The sequence below is a fragment of the Manduca sexta genome, chromosome 9 (assembly GCF_014839805.1).
Source record: "Manduca sexta isolate Smith_Timp_Sample1 chromosome 9, JHU_Msex_v1.0, whole genome shotgun sequence".
Taxonomy (NCBI): Eukaryota; Metazoa; Arthropoda; class Insecta; order Lepidoptera; family Sphingidae; genus Manduca; species Manduca sexta.
In genome coordinates, this window is record NC_051123.1 from 12,558,838 (window position 1) to 12,570,724 (window position 11,887).

Here is an 11,887-nt window from a genome sequence, read left to right on the forward strand (position 1 = left end):
TTGACAAATTGGTTTAATTTAAATATTTATTTGTTTACATTTCATGATAAATTGCATATCCTACCACAAACTGCTCAAAAATCCTTCACCTTTAACAAACATGGCTTCATAGCGCGCTATTCACGGTCATTGACAAACATGAATCACAAAGAGCGCATCATAACAATATTACCCGAATGTCAAAACAATAACGGAAGAAAGAGCTGCCGCCAAGGCTCCTCTTATCGATTAGTTTGCACATTTTCGCCGCTACATCCTTTATCAGGAAGTAGGAGTAACGAACCTTGTCGACATTCGTCTGTTTACCCTATGACAGGCCCTCGCGAACTGTTATAAATACACGCACATCGCGAATTCGTGTCACATACTACCAAGTGTCTTCTGGTAGCCTAGTACTCTGGGGATATTTCTAAAAATGAGGGTCGTGCTGATTTTGTTGTTTCTCGTGACTGGTTACAAATGCCTGCCATATTATGATGATACGGTTGAAATATTTTCAAATGGCATCGATGAGCATAGACATGATAAAATCGATTTGTCGAGTTTGGGCCCGGAGGTGTATGGAACACCGAATAGTGAGAGTGGTAAGCATATTATTTACTTTATCCCTTCATAACTTTACTAATGTAGCATAATTATTAATGGATAAAATCATGCTTTCAATTGTAACACAAAATTAACATAGTCTTTGTAACTTCCATACATACATACATAGTATCACGCCTCTATACCATAGGGGTAGACAGAGACTACGGAATACCACTTTGCACGATTCTGGCATATTTCTCGCGCTTCCTCCACCTTCATCAATCTTTTCATGCTTTCCCGCCGATTCCGGGTACTTTTGACCTGGCCTTTAATAAGAACCTCAGATATCTGACACCCGAAGGTTCGGTGCAGACGACCCCCGCCGGCTCTTTCATCCACATTCGCCTTATAGACCCTCTTTGTCAGTCTCTTATCATCCATCCTCTTCAAATGCCCGAACCATTTTCTTTATAACTTACAAATACAAATTATATTTCGAGTCACTTTGATTACTGCAGTGCTCTGTGGGTCCAGTTAAAACTAGGGATCTTGACCTTTATTTTTTTTAATCCAATAAGTTTCTAGCGGTTAAGTTTTTCAAAAACTTGATTTTATTTTATGGCCTGGACTTTTGTCGTTCCCTCATTTAATAAAAATGTATAAGTACTGTTGAGCGGCAGCTCTTGAATTCGTATTCTAGATTTTTTTTGTGGGTTGTTTAAACAGGATCGACTAGAAATATATATTTCCAACTTCCCCCTATTCTTCTATTTGATTAAATTCCTTGCGGGTTAGCGGTAATTAGAACTCCCAGAGAATTGTCGATCTTTACTGCTTGGTATCATAAATTGCGTACCATTGCTGATCCTGGTTAACAAATTAGTTGAAATGGCGAGTTTGAGAGCGGGGTTGTCTCGTACCAATAGCGGGTGGAAGGAGAGGACAATTTGAAGCCACCTGGAATTGCTTTTGGTGTAATTTTCTGCGTAATATACTTAACTTATAAATATGTATAATGTGATGACAAATTAATTAAATAACTTTCATTTTAATTAAATTGGGAAAATTCTAAATCCATACGATTTAAAACACACCAGACTTTTTGAAAGCTTTACATTTACAGGACTAGATGAAGAAGTAAAAGTTGAAATAAAAATAATATATAATATAAAGGTACCTACTTTAGAAAATTAACTTTGAATAACTCGCAATTTTGTTATTAAAAAGTTTCAAATTAATAACCACAAACTAGATTAATTACTTGAAACATTGGAAAATATATACAAAAAAACCAAATGATAATTCTAAGGCAGAAATAGAAAAATAAGTCGGAGATTAATTATGTGGGAAACAATGAGGTGTTGAACATACATAACGGTAAATAGCAATAATTCATAAGTGTTAACCGTCATGTACTTTGATAACAGAATGACAGCTGTCAATACGCGTTAATGGCAGAAATAAAAATTAGTTAACATTATCTCTAACATCCGAAACATGGTCTATCCAATGCAATGCTTCTTCTTTTCTTATATGACTAAGAGGGTCCTTGTATTCATTCCTGATTATAATTTATCGATTTCCATAAGGTTAAAAGTAATTTAATTTTAAGTTTATTTTCTTTGGGTATATAAAAACAAAGGAGGTTTGGTTGGTTTGTTTTTTTTTTAAAAATAGAATTTGTGTAATAAAGAAAAAATTGTCTCTTTTATTTTGTGGCTGCGTATAATATGTTCTGTGGAAAATCTTAGGTTTCGGTATCAGGTCGGACTATATTTTGTGAGGATGTATAATATCATGTTGATTTATTCCTATAAAAGGGTAAAAAAAGGCGGCGGGTCCTAAAGAAGCCCAATATGCATTTGGAAGGTGTATTTCCCATACATAAAAATGCACTTACCCACATTACTGTAGGATAAATAAATAGAAGAGTGAGGATATTATTTAAATGGAAATAGCTACTTATAATTTTAAATAAAAATTCAGAAATATGTTTATAGAAATATTTTCCAATTACAGGACAAGCACTTACAACCTGGTCGGAGTCATCATTAGTAAACGCTGAAGAGACAGGCGAGTACGTAGAAGGTGATATCCTGATGCCGCTACAGCTGGCAAGGAATGGAGTCAGGGAGGAGTCCTCTCGCTGGCCTAATGGACATATACCATACTTGATAGACAGCGGTTTTAGTAAGTAAACATGTTTTACTATGTACGACTGAAAACGAGAGTCCAACTGCGTACCGCCTACACTGTTAAGTTTCAATTTCCAGGACATTACTTAGTGTCACTTATAGATATTATGAGATTTATATCTAATCTCAGTACAATTTAAAGCTCATGTGGTGCTGCTTCTATTTATGTACTGTCAAGATGCTAACTGATTTTGTCTATTTCTGCCGCCAAGCACTAGTGTGTAGTCGCTGTTGTGTTTCGGTTTGAAGGACATTGTAGCCAGTGTAACTACTGGACATAATAAGACTTAAAACCTCATGTTAGGATGGCGAGCGCAGTGAAGTACCAAAAAATACTTTGTAATTCACGGTGTTGGATAGTGCTTCTATTGTTTATGGGTGGTCGTATTGCCTACCATCAGGCGAACGGTAAGCTTGTCTCGTCGTTCAAAGCAATAAAAAAAAACTATTTGGCGTGTTTGAGTACCTCGTTTGTTTTATCATGGATTTGTAAAAAAATCTACAAATTAAGTATTTAAAAAAAATTAAATCTCCACTCAATTGCTAGCTCAAGACCAACGCGACATGATAATGAAGGCGATAGCGGATTACCATCGGCTGACCTGCCTTAGATTCGTCCCTTACAAAGGACAAGAAGACTACATCGTGATTCAAAACAGGAACACTGGCTGTTGGTCAAGTGTCGGTCGTATTGGTAAGTGCTCTTTTTACGTATGTTTTCCTAGTACAATGCTCGAAGTGAGCCTAAATCTAAATTTGTAAAAAAAATACCTACTAGCAAGAAAGAGGTTCTCCATTGTTAAATATTATTATTTTTTCTTTTTTAGGTATTAAAAAATAAATGTTTATATTATATACTTATATTCTACAAAATATTTTTCTAGTTCAAACTATGTGTTATGAATCAATACATGAAACAAGCAGGAGCAATTTTTCTGGTATAGGTTGGATTAAAACTTGGACTCTACATGATAAAAATATTTATTCTTACAAAAAAAAAAAACATAATTATTTCTATCCCACTATATAAGACCTAAAGAGTACTATTCTATTGCCTCTAGGTGGACGCCAAGAAGTGAATCTGCAAGCTCCCGGTTGTCTCACGAAGAAGGGAACAGTTTTGCACGAACTGCTCCACGCCGTCGGATTCATGCACGAACAAAGTCGTCCCGAGAGAGACGACTTCGTTTACGTTCGCTATCAGAACATCAAACCGGGTATTATATTCATTAAATTAATTAATAAGAAATGTATTAACTTACAAATTAATGACAATTTTACGATCAAGATATTCGGAATAACGTTTAAAACGAGTTGAGTCAGTTGGGACTTCATAATAACAAACATTTAAGAGCCATGTTAGTAATTTGTTATGACAGACAATATTAGTAATAGGTATTTCTTTTAATTTTATCCGTGGTGCTTTATAACTAGCTTATCTAGTTGTAAACGTCCCTATCCTTGAAGTTAAAACGCCTCCTTAGATCATGATTTTGTCACCCGCATTGCTATGGAGGGAAGTGGACAATTAATATTTCCAACTCCTCCCGATCTTTCTATTTGATTAATTTCGTTGCGGGATAATGACATATTAGTTTTCCCTGAGACTCGCCGAGCTTCACTGCTCGGTGTCATAAAATGCGTGCCACTGCTGATCCTGGCTTACAGGAGTTGTAGTGGTGGGGTGTGGGCGGGAAAGTCTCGAAATATTAGTAATCGACCGACTCCCTATACCAATGTGTAGCCAAATATTACAAACTATCATCTATGCTCTAAGGTTACATAAATAGTTTAATCTTACCAATATTCAAATGTACCATGTTGTTATAGGATCAGAAGTAAACTTCAGGAAGGCAGACGTGAAGAACACTAATGGCTTCGGAGTTCCATACGACTATAACAGCGTTATGCACTACTCAGAGTACGCGTTCTCTAGGAATTCGCAGAAGACCATTGAACCCAAGGTAAGAAGATTGCACAATAAATCAAGCAGGCCTTTTATGTATATTAGTGTTATTACACTAAATATAACGACGATAATAACCTCTTCGTAAAAAGAAGTAATATCTACAATATACCTTTGAATTCCAAAGTCAAAAGCTTCGTCTTCCCAAACTTATTTGCCTCTCATATTATAATATATAGCAAGCATGGCTTCAAAGGCCTCTATTAAGATTGCTTTTCTTATTGTTACAGGTAGGGGGAGTAAAATTGGGCCAAAGAGAAGGACTCAGCCGCGGTGATGTTAGGAAAATAAACAATATGTACAGTTGTAAAAAAGAGTAAGTGTCATAAAACTTGTTATGTTTTCTTATAGGCGATGAACTCTAAACTTTTAATTTGATATAGTTTTAAATATTATTGTCATAATTATTGCAAAATATAAGTATCATAATATTGAAAAACATATTACAATCATAATTTTATCAATAGTTACATTATAAGTTTAATATTTTTTTATTTCGCAGAGAGCCCCAAACCGGCTGGCTAGGCGGAATCTTCCAGAACATATTTGGGACTCCGAAATCCATCAATGTATTGGAATGAAATGGACATTTGTAAAATGGGAAAAGATCTGCTAGATATAAGTTAACTCTAGTCTATTAATTTATGTTGTAACTTATTTTTAAATAAATATTTCCAATAAAAATAAATGTGTTTTCTTTATACAGATGTTTTGGTATTTTGACCATGTTGATTTTACGCAAGAACGTGGATAATACATAGATATAGCATCCAGTGGGGTAAAGAGAGAGTGATAATGTTCACTTTGGGTCATCCTTCGTTTGATGACAATATCAACTTCGTTTTTGTTCTTGGTCAATCATTTAATTTTGCTGTTTGGAGCATTTCATATGTTGTATTCTTGATTTTATTAAGTACCTACATAAGTACTAAGTACATAGGTACAGACACATATCTTTGATATAAAGCAAATATCTTGGGTTAAAATTTAAAGGAATATATTAATGTAGTTTATTATACCATTCTTTTACGAGAAATGCTAGTGATGGTACTCTCAATATATTTTTACCATAAACTCTAATAAGTGTTCAGAAACTTTTATTATGAAGAAGGAAAAATACACAACTGGTGATGTTTACATGTATTATATTATGGTTTCTCAAAGTCATTATCAGTCGAATGGCGCCGGGTTCACATTTATTTAATTATTGTTCGCATATTTCTCGATTTCCATCGTCATGAGACATTTCAGGTAGTTGTAAGATTTCTCACATTTGCATTTTTCCTCTGCAACAAAACGAATGATTAGTAAGGCCACTATTATCATATTGTCTTCATCGACATATGATAATTTTTGTCAATTTATAATATTCATAAATAGAATCCAATAATTTAATATCTTAATCATTTATGTGTTTTGTTTTGTCATATTTATTACTCATAGATCTTTACTCAATTATTTAAATATGATAATATAAGTGCTACCTATTGACATTATCATAACTCAATCTAACTAAATAAGGCTGCTTGCCTTATTAATTTAATTTATATCGATTTCCTTTTTCGGTTCCGTTAATTGTGATTGAATTTTGTCTTTCATATCAAACGTAAAGAAAATTATGTTGCCTTTAACTAGGCATTAACTATGCTAACATATGTTTTAATTTTATTTTTACCTTTGATAAATAAACAGTAGGGCATTTATACTAGAAAAGGATTTTCATCGGGGTAAAGTAATGAGCAATACCTAGAAACTTATTACGAAGGGTTAATACTATTATCCTAGTATAGTAACTTTTCCCGCCTTTATACTTGCCACTGCAACTCCTGCGAGACAGAATGCGCTGTGGCACTCATTTTTTGACACCGAGCGTTGAAGCTCGGTGTACGGTCCAACCTCAGAACAATGACAAGCAGGTCCAACCGTTAAATTTCTTAGGTTAGCATTTATTCGCTGCATATTAATGTTACAACACAGTACATATTTAGCTATGCGGGCAAAGTTTATACTTAGCCATCAAGGGCCTCAGGGAACACTAATCTGTTTTTATCCCGCAATGAAATTAATGAGATAGATAGGGAGAAATTCAAACATATCTAAGTAACGAGTTCGAAATTATAAATTCCTTACTTCTATCGGCGCAAGCGGCGGCCATGTCCTGAATGCCGTCCATGACCTTCCCGGCTCGCTCCCCGGCGAACAGCGCGGCCGTGCGCTCCGGGTCAAAATCACCATCCTTCGTCATCACTCCTGTGTTGTCCAGGACGCAAAGCAGGAAGCACTTGCAAATATAGGAGCGATTAGTCAGGCTCAGAAATAAATATAATAAAATTGCAGAACCCGTTACCTCTTTACATTCAAAGTAAATAATAGAAAGAAAAGGGACTAAAGACAAAAACGAAGAACACATATCGGCGATTTTTAAATTTCTCTTCTGTCTGTCTGTTTTTTGTTTGTTTGTTACCGTACATTTTTAAATCAACTAAAAGGATTTTTATGTAGATTTAACAGATGGACAGAGTATAATTGGGAGCAGAATGGCTTTGTTTCGATAAAATCAAATATCGGAAAAATTTACTGTAGTGGAACGATAAGATATACAATACATACCCGCTACGCGTACATTTCCCTTTCAAGATATTTGCAATTTATTTTAAAACTTTAGTTTACACTATTCTACGGTCTCGGAGTTATGCGTAGAAAGATGTTTAATATTTTTTACATTCTGGGCTGATTTTTACTTGAATTAACCTGTTAGTTGTTTGACGCCTCAATGCAGCCAGGTTATAATTTATTCCATGGATAACTTTTATCTAACAACTATAACATCGGACCCTAAATAAATTAAGTACCTTCGGGGTCCTATCCGTTTCATCGGGAAAACTTCCGCTTTCGTTGAGAGCCTGAAGGTATGCTGAAAACAATAAAAACATTTATATTTAGAGTAATATGTAGCTATTAATACAACCGTTGAAATTCCAACAAAGGATTTGTAAATTATATCTGTTTACAATATGTAAACGCGTCGATAACAGATAAGAGTCGAAATGCAGTAAATGCGTGTGCGCAATATGCGCACAATTGATTTCTCCTTTCATTGGCGATGGATGATAATTTTCAAGGGACAAGCTGATACTTTTTCTATTTAGATATCAAAATTATTCAAAACGACTATAGTACGAATTGGAAAAGCTGGTGAGAATCGACTTACTAGACAAACTTCACTCTTCGCTGCAGTGCAGGAAATGATACCTAGAGTCTATATATAAATACAAACATAAAAAAAAAACAGATAAATAATTTCTTAGCCCAAAAAGAAGTCAGTTTCAGATGTCCAGATTATGGTTTAAATTAATTTTTCATCCTGTTTTACATCATCTTCATTATAAATCATCAGTGTTTATGGCCTCATCCAACTGGATGTGAGTCTGAGAACTGCAGTCAACTGACTAGACTAAGCTCCGAATGCCCGGCCACTAGGAAATCAGAAATGTAGTAATATTCCTACCCATTTCAATTCTGAAGGTCTCGTTGCACTGGTTCATGATATCCTCAACATCCACATCGTCCATGCTGCCCTGGTCATTTCTTTGTACATTCGCTATCTTTGTATTGCCATTATCAGCTTTTTGTGCTAATACTATCGATAGATATATGATACTAAAGACCACGTAGTACATTGGTTTACACATTTTGATTTACTGTTAGTTTACCATCGTGGTGAGATGGTACCTTTATATAAATACTATGGAGCAGGCGTTGGAAACAGTTTTGACTTTTTTTTACATTTATATACAAACACAAACATTAATTCCTGGAGAGATAATCAGAGGCGTAAATAGTGCACCCTGTTTCGCATAGTGTATTCATTCCCATGACGTGATAGAAGGCGAGCCTATCGCCATATCGGGCGCAAATTTCATGTGTCTACGTGAAACAAATGCTTCACCCCATTTGCAGTGTCGAAACTAGACTCGCAGTAGCGAGTTAGAGAACGAGGAAGTCTTGAGTCGACTTATTATTATATATAATATTAATAATATCAGCCCTGTATTATACACTTGCCCACTGCTGAGCACGGGCCTCCTCTACTACTGAGAGGGATTAGGCCTTAGTCCACCACGGTGGCCTAGTGCGGATTGGTAGACTTCACACACCTTCGAAATTCCTATAGAGAACTTCTCAGATGTGCAGGTTTCCTCACGATGTTTTCCTTCACCGTTAAAGCGAACGATAAACTCACATTATATATAATATTAACTATATTATTTCTAGAAATACTGCTTAAATACATTAAGGAAGGCAAAACAAATATTGAAATACTTATCGATATTTTCAATGAAACAGATTACTTGATTTCCCTTTACATATTTATACACGAACATTAATAAACATCTGCAGCAATGTGAACATTAGAAATTTAAAACAACTCGTCTATCAGTCACGTGGTGTATATTAATTAGTTTTTTAAATTTAAAATTGCGTGACCTTTTTTAAAAAAACATTTAAATATGTATCTGACGCTTTGATATCCATTTCTAGTAAGATTTAAGTGACTACGCCAGGTGTTTTGAAATGTAGCATAGGTTAAAAAAAGATAATTTTAGGAGTTATTGCCTATAAATATATATATATTGCCTATACTTTAGAACTTTCCCTGGTCGTAGGTTTCTCATATGTGACAGTCCGCCTGGGCAGGTATCATCGCAATGTCTTTTTCTGCCGCCAAGCAGTAGTAGTCACCGTTGTGTTCAAGTTTAAAGGACATTGTAGCCAGTGTAACTACTAGACATAATAAGACTTAACATTTCATGTTTCAGGATGGCGAGCGCAGTGGAATACCAAATAATACTTTGTAATTCAAGGTGTTGGATGCTGCTTACCATCGTTTAACATTGCAATAAAATGTTGTCAACCCGCGCAACCTGCGGATGTTAGGTATTATTATTAAGTACGTTTAAATTGATGTTTAAATTGAACTTACAATTTTCACGCGGTTTTATGCTGGATTTTGGACCAAAACCGAAATGTACCGCGTGGTTGACACCACGAACTATAACAAGTTTAAGCTTCATAACGTTCAAGGAATGGCTGCCAGGGTTCAGCCCGTGGCATTTCATTTAAGTCAACATCCCACTGCGTTTAATTTAAGTATTATATTGAATAATGATCAGTATGTCTATGATGAAGTATATCACATTCAGGAAACGAAAAATTAAAAAAAAAAGTATTTTCCTAAATTTTAACTATTTATCCGGATTTCAACTATCTGTCTTTTATTACTTATTCGGGGAACAAAAGTTGTCTTTGAAAGGAAGGTATTATTTGTTTTGATTTTATCTTTTGATCCCCTGAATATAGTATTAGAGGAACCTCCTATGGTATTAGGGGAGGGCCCCTTAGTCTTTACTCATATACTGAAGAGTTTGTTGTATTGTTTGTTTGAACGTCTGAATCTCAGGAACGGCTAAACTAATTGTGATTTTATTTTCATTTCTAGAAAGCAACATTACTTCTGAGTGTTATAGGCTACGTCAAAATAAAATATCGGGAAATATAAAATATCCTGGAAAAGCTTTATAAAGCCAACGGAGCTGTAGGCAAATGTTAGTCACTACATAGTATAAAACAAAGTCGCTTTCTTTGTCCCTATGTCCCTTTGTATGCTTAAATCTTTAAAACTACGCAACGGATTTTGATGCGGTTTTTTTAATAGATAGAGTGATTCAAGAGGAAGGTTTATATGTATAATAACATCCATTAAATAGTGGAGAAATACTGTTATTTTGTTATGTTATACGCTTGCGAAGCCAGAGCGGGCCGCTATATTTTTATATACAACGTTCACAGTTTTTCTGTAGTGTATTTAGTATCAGCATTGCACCCGTGCGAAGCCGGGGCGGGTCGCTAGTATTGTATAAATGTAGGCATTAGACAAACGCACATTTTTATTCATACGTATATAACATGTATCATAATTGTAAAGCTAACATTGGTAGTTACAAGGCTTTCGTAGTCAACAGAAATTTAACAATAGGAATAAACGGTAGAAAATTGTCAGCAAATTACGTTTAACTAGTAATTTGTAATCGATTATCTAGATGAGTGAACGATTAAATTAATTTAATAGGCGTGTGACAATGATAATATCTATTTAAAACTCTATTTTGCACGAAATTAGGGAAATATAGGAAGTAGGAAGTATTCTCATTATGATAATATTAAGTTCAAATACCGGGGTCTTACAATTTGTTTGTTAAAGATAACCTAATAAGTCGCTGGATGCTGTCCGCATCTAAAAGGTCGACTGGAAATCGTTGGGAGAGGCCCATGTTCAGCAGTGGACTTCACGTGGCGGCTGAAGATGATGAAAATTTTGTCAAAATCGGTTTGTGGCGGTTTTGTGTTTTTTTATTTCAGTGGCATGCAGTGCTATGTAATTCGAATTACTGGCTGGTCCTTACTGTTTATTGGTTGTGGAGTTTGTGAGTTTCTTTTTATTTGTGTTAGGTGAATGGGGTCTTAATATTCATGTAAGCCTCAATTAATCCGATCAATTGTCTTATGTTTTAAATTAATCTCGCGATTATCGCTAGCAATAATTGAGTAAGTACAATTCTTGCCCCCAAATGGGTGAGTAACTTGCCCGTCTACTTGAAACTTCATAAGTCATCATCTAGGTATATTAATGTAAAATGTAAATGCTGTTTTTTTACACGCCTGTCTATGATAATATGTAGATACTACCTATATTTTTATGGTAGGTCCTAAGAAACCCATTAGAGTAATTTGAACATTATGTCATCACTAGTACAAAATGATAATTTCCGATAGTGCTCTGGCAGGGCTTGCGCACTACGCATAAATGGGACATTAAATAAAGGCACCATTTAGTTTACAGCCTTTTTGATCATGAGAGGGGGGGGGGGCAGAGATGTTGGTCGTTTGAAAAGTCAGTTACAATATCTACCTACACTTTACAATTATACAGAATAATATTTTCATGACAATATTCATGCAACATGTTTGAAATGGTGTTTTACGCCGGGAAAGACCAAGGGCAGTTGAAAAGAGACAGATTACAATTTGAACATTAGGGAAAATATATGCACTCACGCGATTACTATCTATCTATACTATTTTATAAAGTTGAAGAGTTTGTTTGTTTGAACGCGGTAATCTCAGGAATTACTGTTCG

The 11,887-nt window shown here is 34.9% G+C and overlaps 2 protein-coding genes across 2 annotated transcripts; one reads left to right on the forward strand and one right to left on the reverse strand.

Annotated features, from left to right (window-relative positions):
• The first annotated feature begins 377 nt into the window (after positions 1-377).
• Positions 378-5,373, forward strand: LOC115446851 (zinc metalloproteinase nas-14). Its single transcript, XM_030173658.2, has 7 exons — positions 378-584; positions 2,548-2,718; positions 3,271-3,417; positions 3,785-3,940; positions 4,554-4,687; positions 4,920-5,005; positions 5,192-5,373. The coding sequence occupies exons 1-7, from the start codon at positions 416-418 to the stop codon at positions 5,268-5,270; spliced, it is 942 nt and encodes a 313-aa protein (XP_030029518.2). The 5' UTR covers positions 378-415; the 3' UTR covers positions 5,271-5,373.
• A 396-nt stretch (positions 5,374-5,769) lies between these two features.
• LOC115446846 (general odorant-binding protein 84a-like) lies at positions 5,770-8,384 on the reverse strand. Its single transcript, XM_030173653.2, has 4 exons — positions 8,198-8,384; positions 7,542-7,603; positions 6,820-6,970; positions 5,770-5,975 (listed from the first exon to the last, which is right to left on the reverse strand). Exons 1-4 carry the CDS (start codon positions 8,379-8,381, stop codon positions 5,890-5,892), a joined length of 483 nt encoding a protein of 160 aa, XP_030029513.2. The 5' UTR covers positions 8,382-8,384; the 3' UTR covers positions 5,770-5,889.
• Positions 8,385-11,887: the final 3,503 nt, after the last annotated feature.

Excerpts from the sequence above, each read along its gene's own strand:
- LOC115446851 (XM_030173658.2), top strand. The coding sequence starts at position 416 with ATGAGGGTCGTGCTGATTTTGTTGTTTCTCGTGACTGGTTACAAATGC. Across the intron at positions 3,941-4,553 it reads CTATCAGAACATCAAACCGG|GATCAGAAGTAAACTTCAGG; the intron begins GTATTATATTCA and ends ATGTTGTTATAG. Across the intron at positions 5,006-5,191 it reads ATGTACAGTTGTAAAAAAGA|AGAGCCCCAAACCGGCTGGC; the intron begins GTAAGTGTCATA and ends TTTATTTCGCAG.
- LOC115446846 (XM_030173653.2), bottom strand. The coding sequence starts at position 8,381 with ATGTGTAAACCAATGTACTACGTGGTCTTTAGTATCATATATCTATCG. Across the intron at positions 7,604-8,197 it reads GACCTTCAGAATTGAAATGG|CATACCTTCAGGCTCTCAAC; the intron begins GTAGGAATATTA and ends TATTGTTTTCAG. Across the intron at positions 5,976-6,819 it reads CGCCGCTTGCGCCGATAGAA|AGGAAAAATGCAAATGTGAG; the intron begins GTAAGGAATTTA and ends GTTTTGTTGCAG.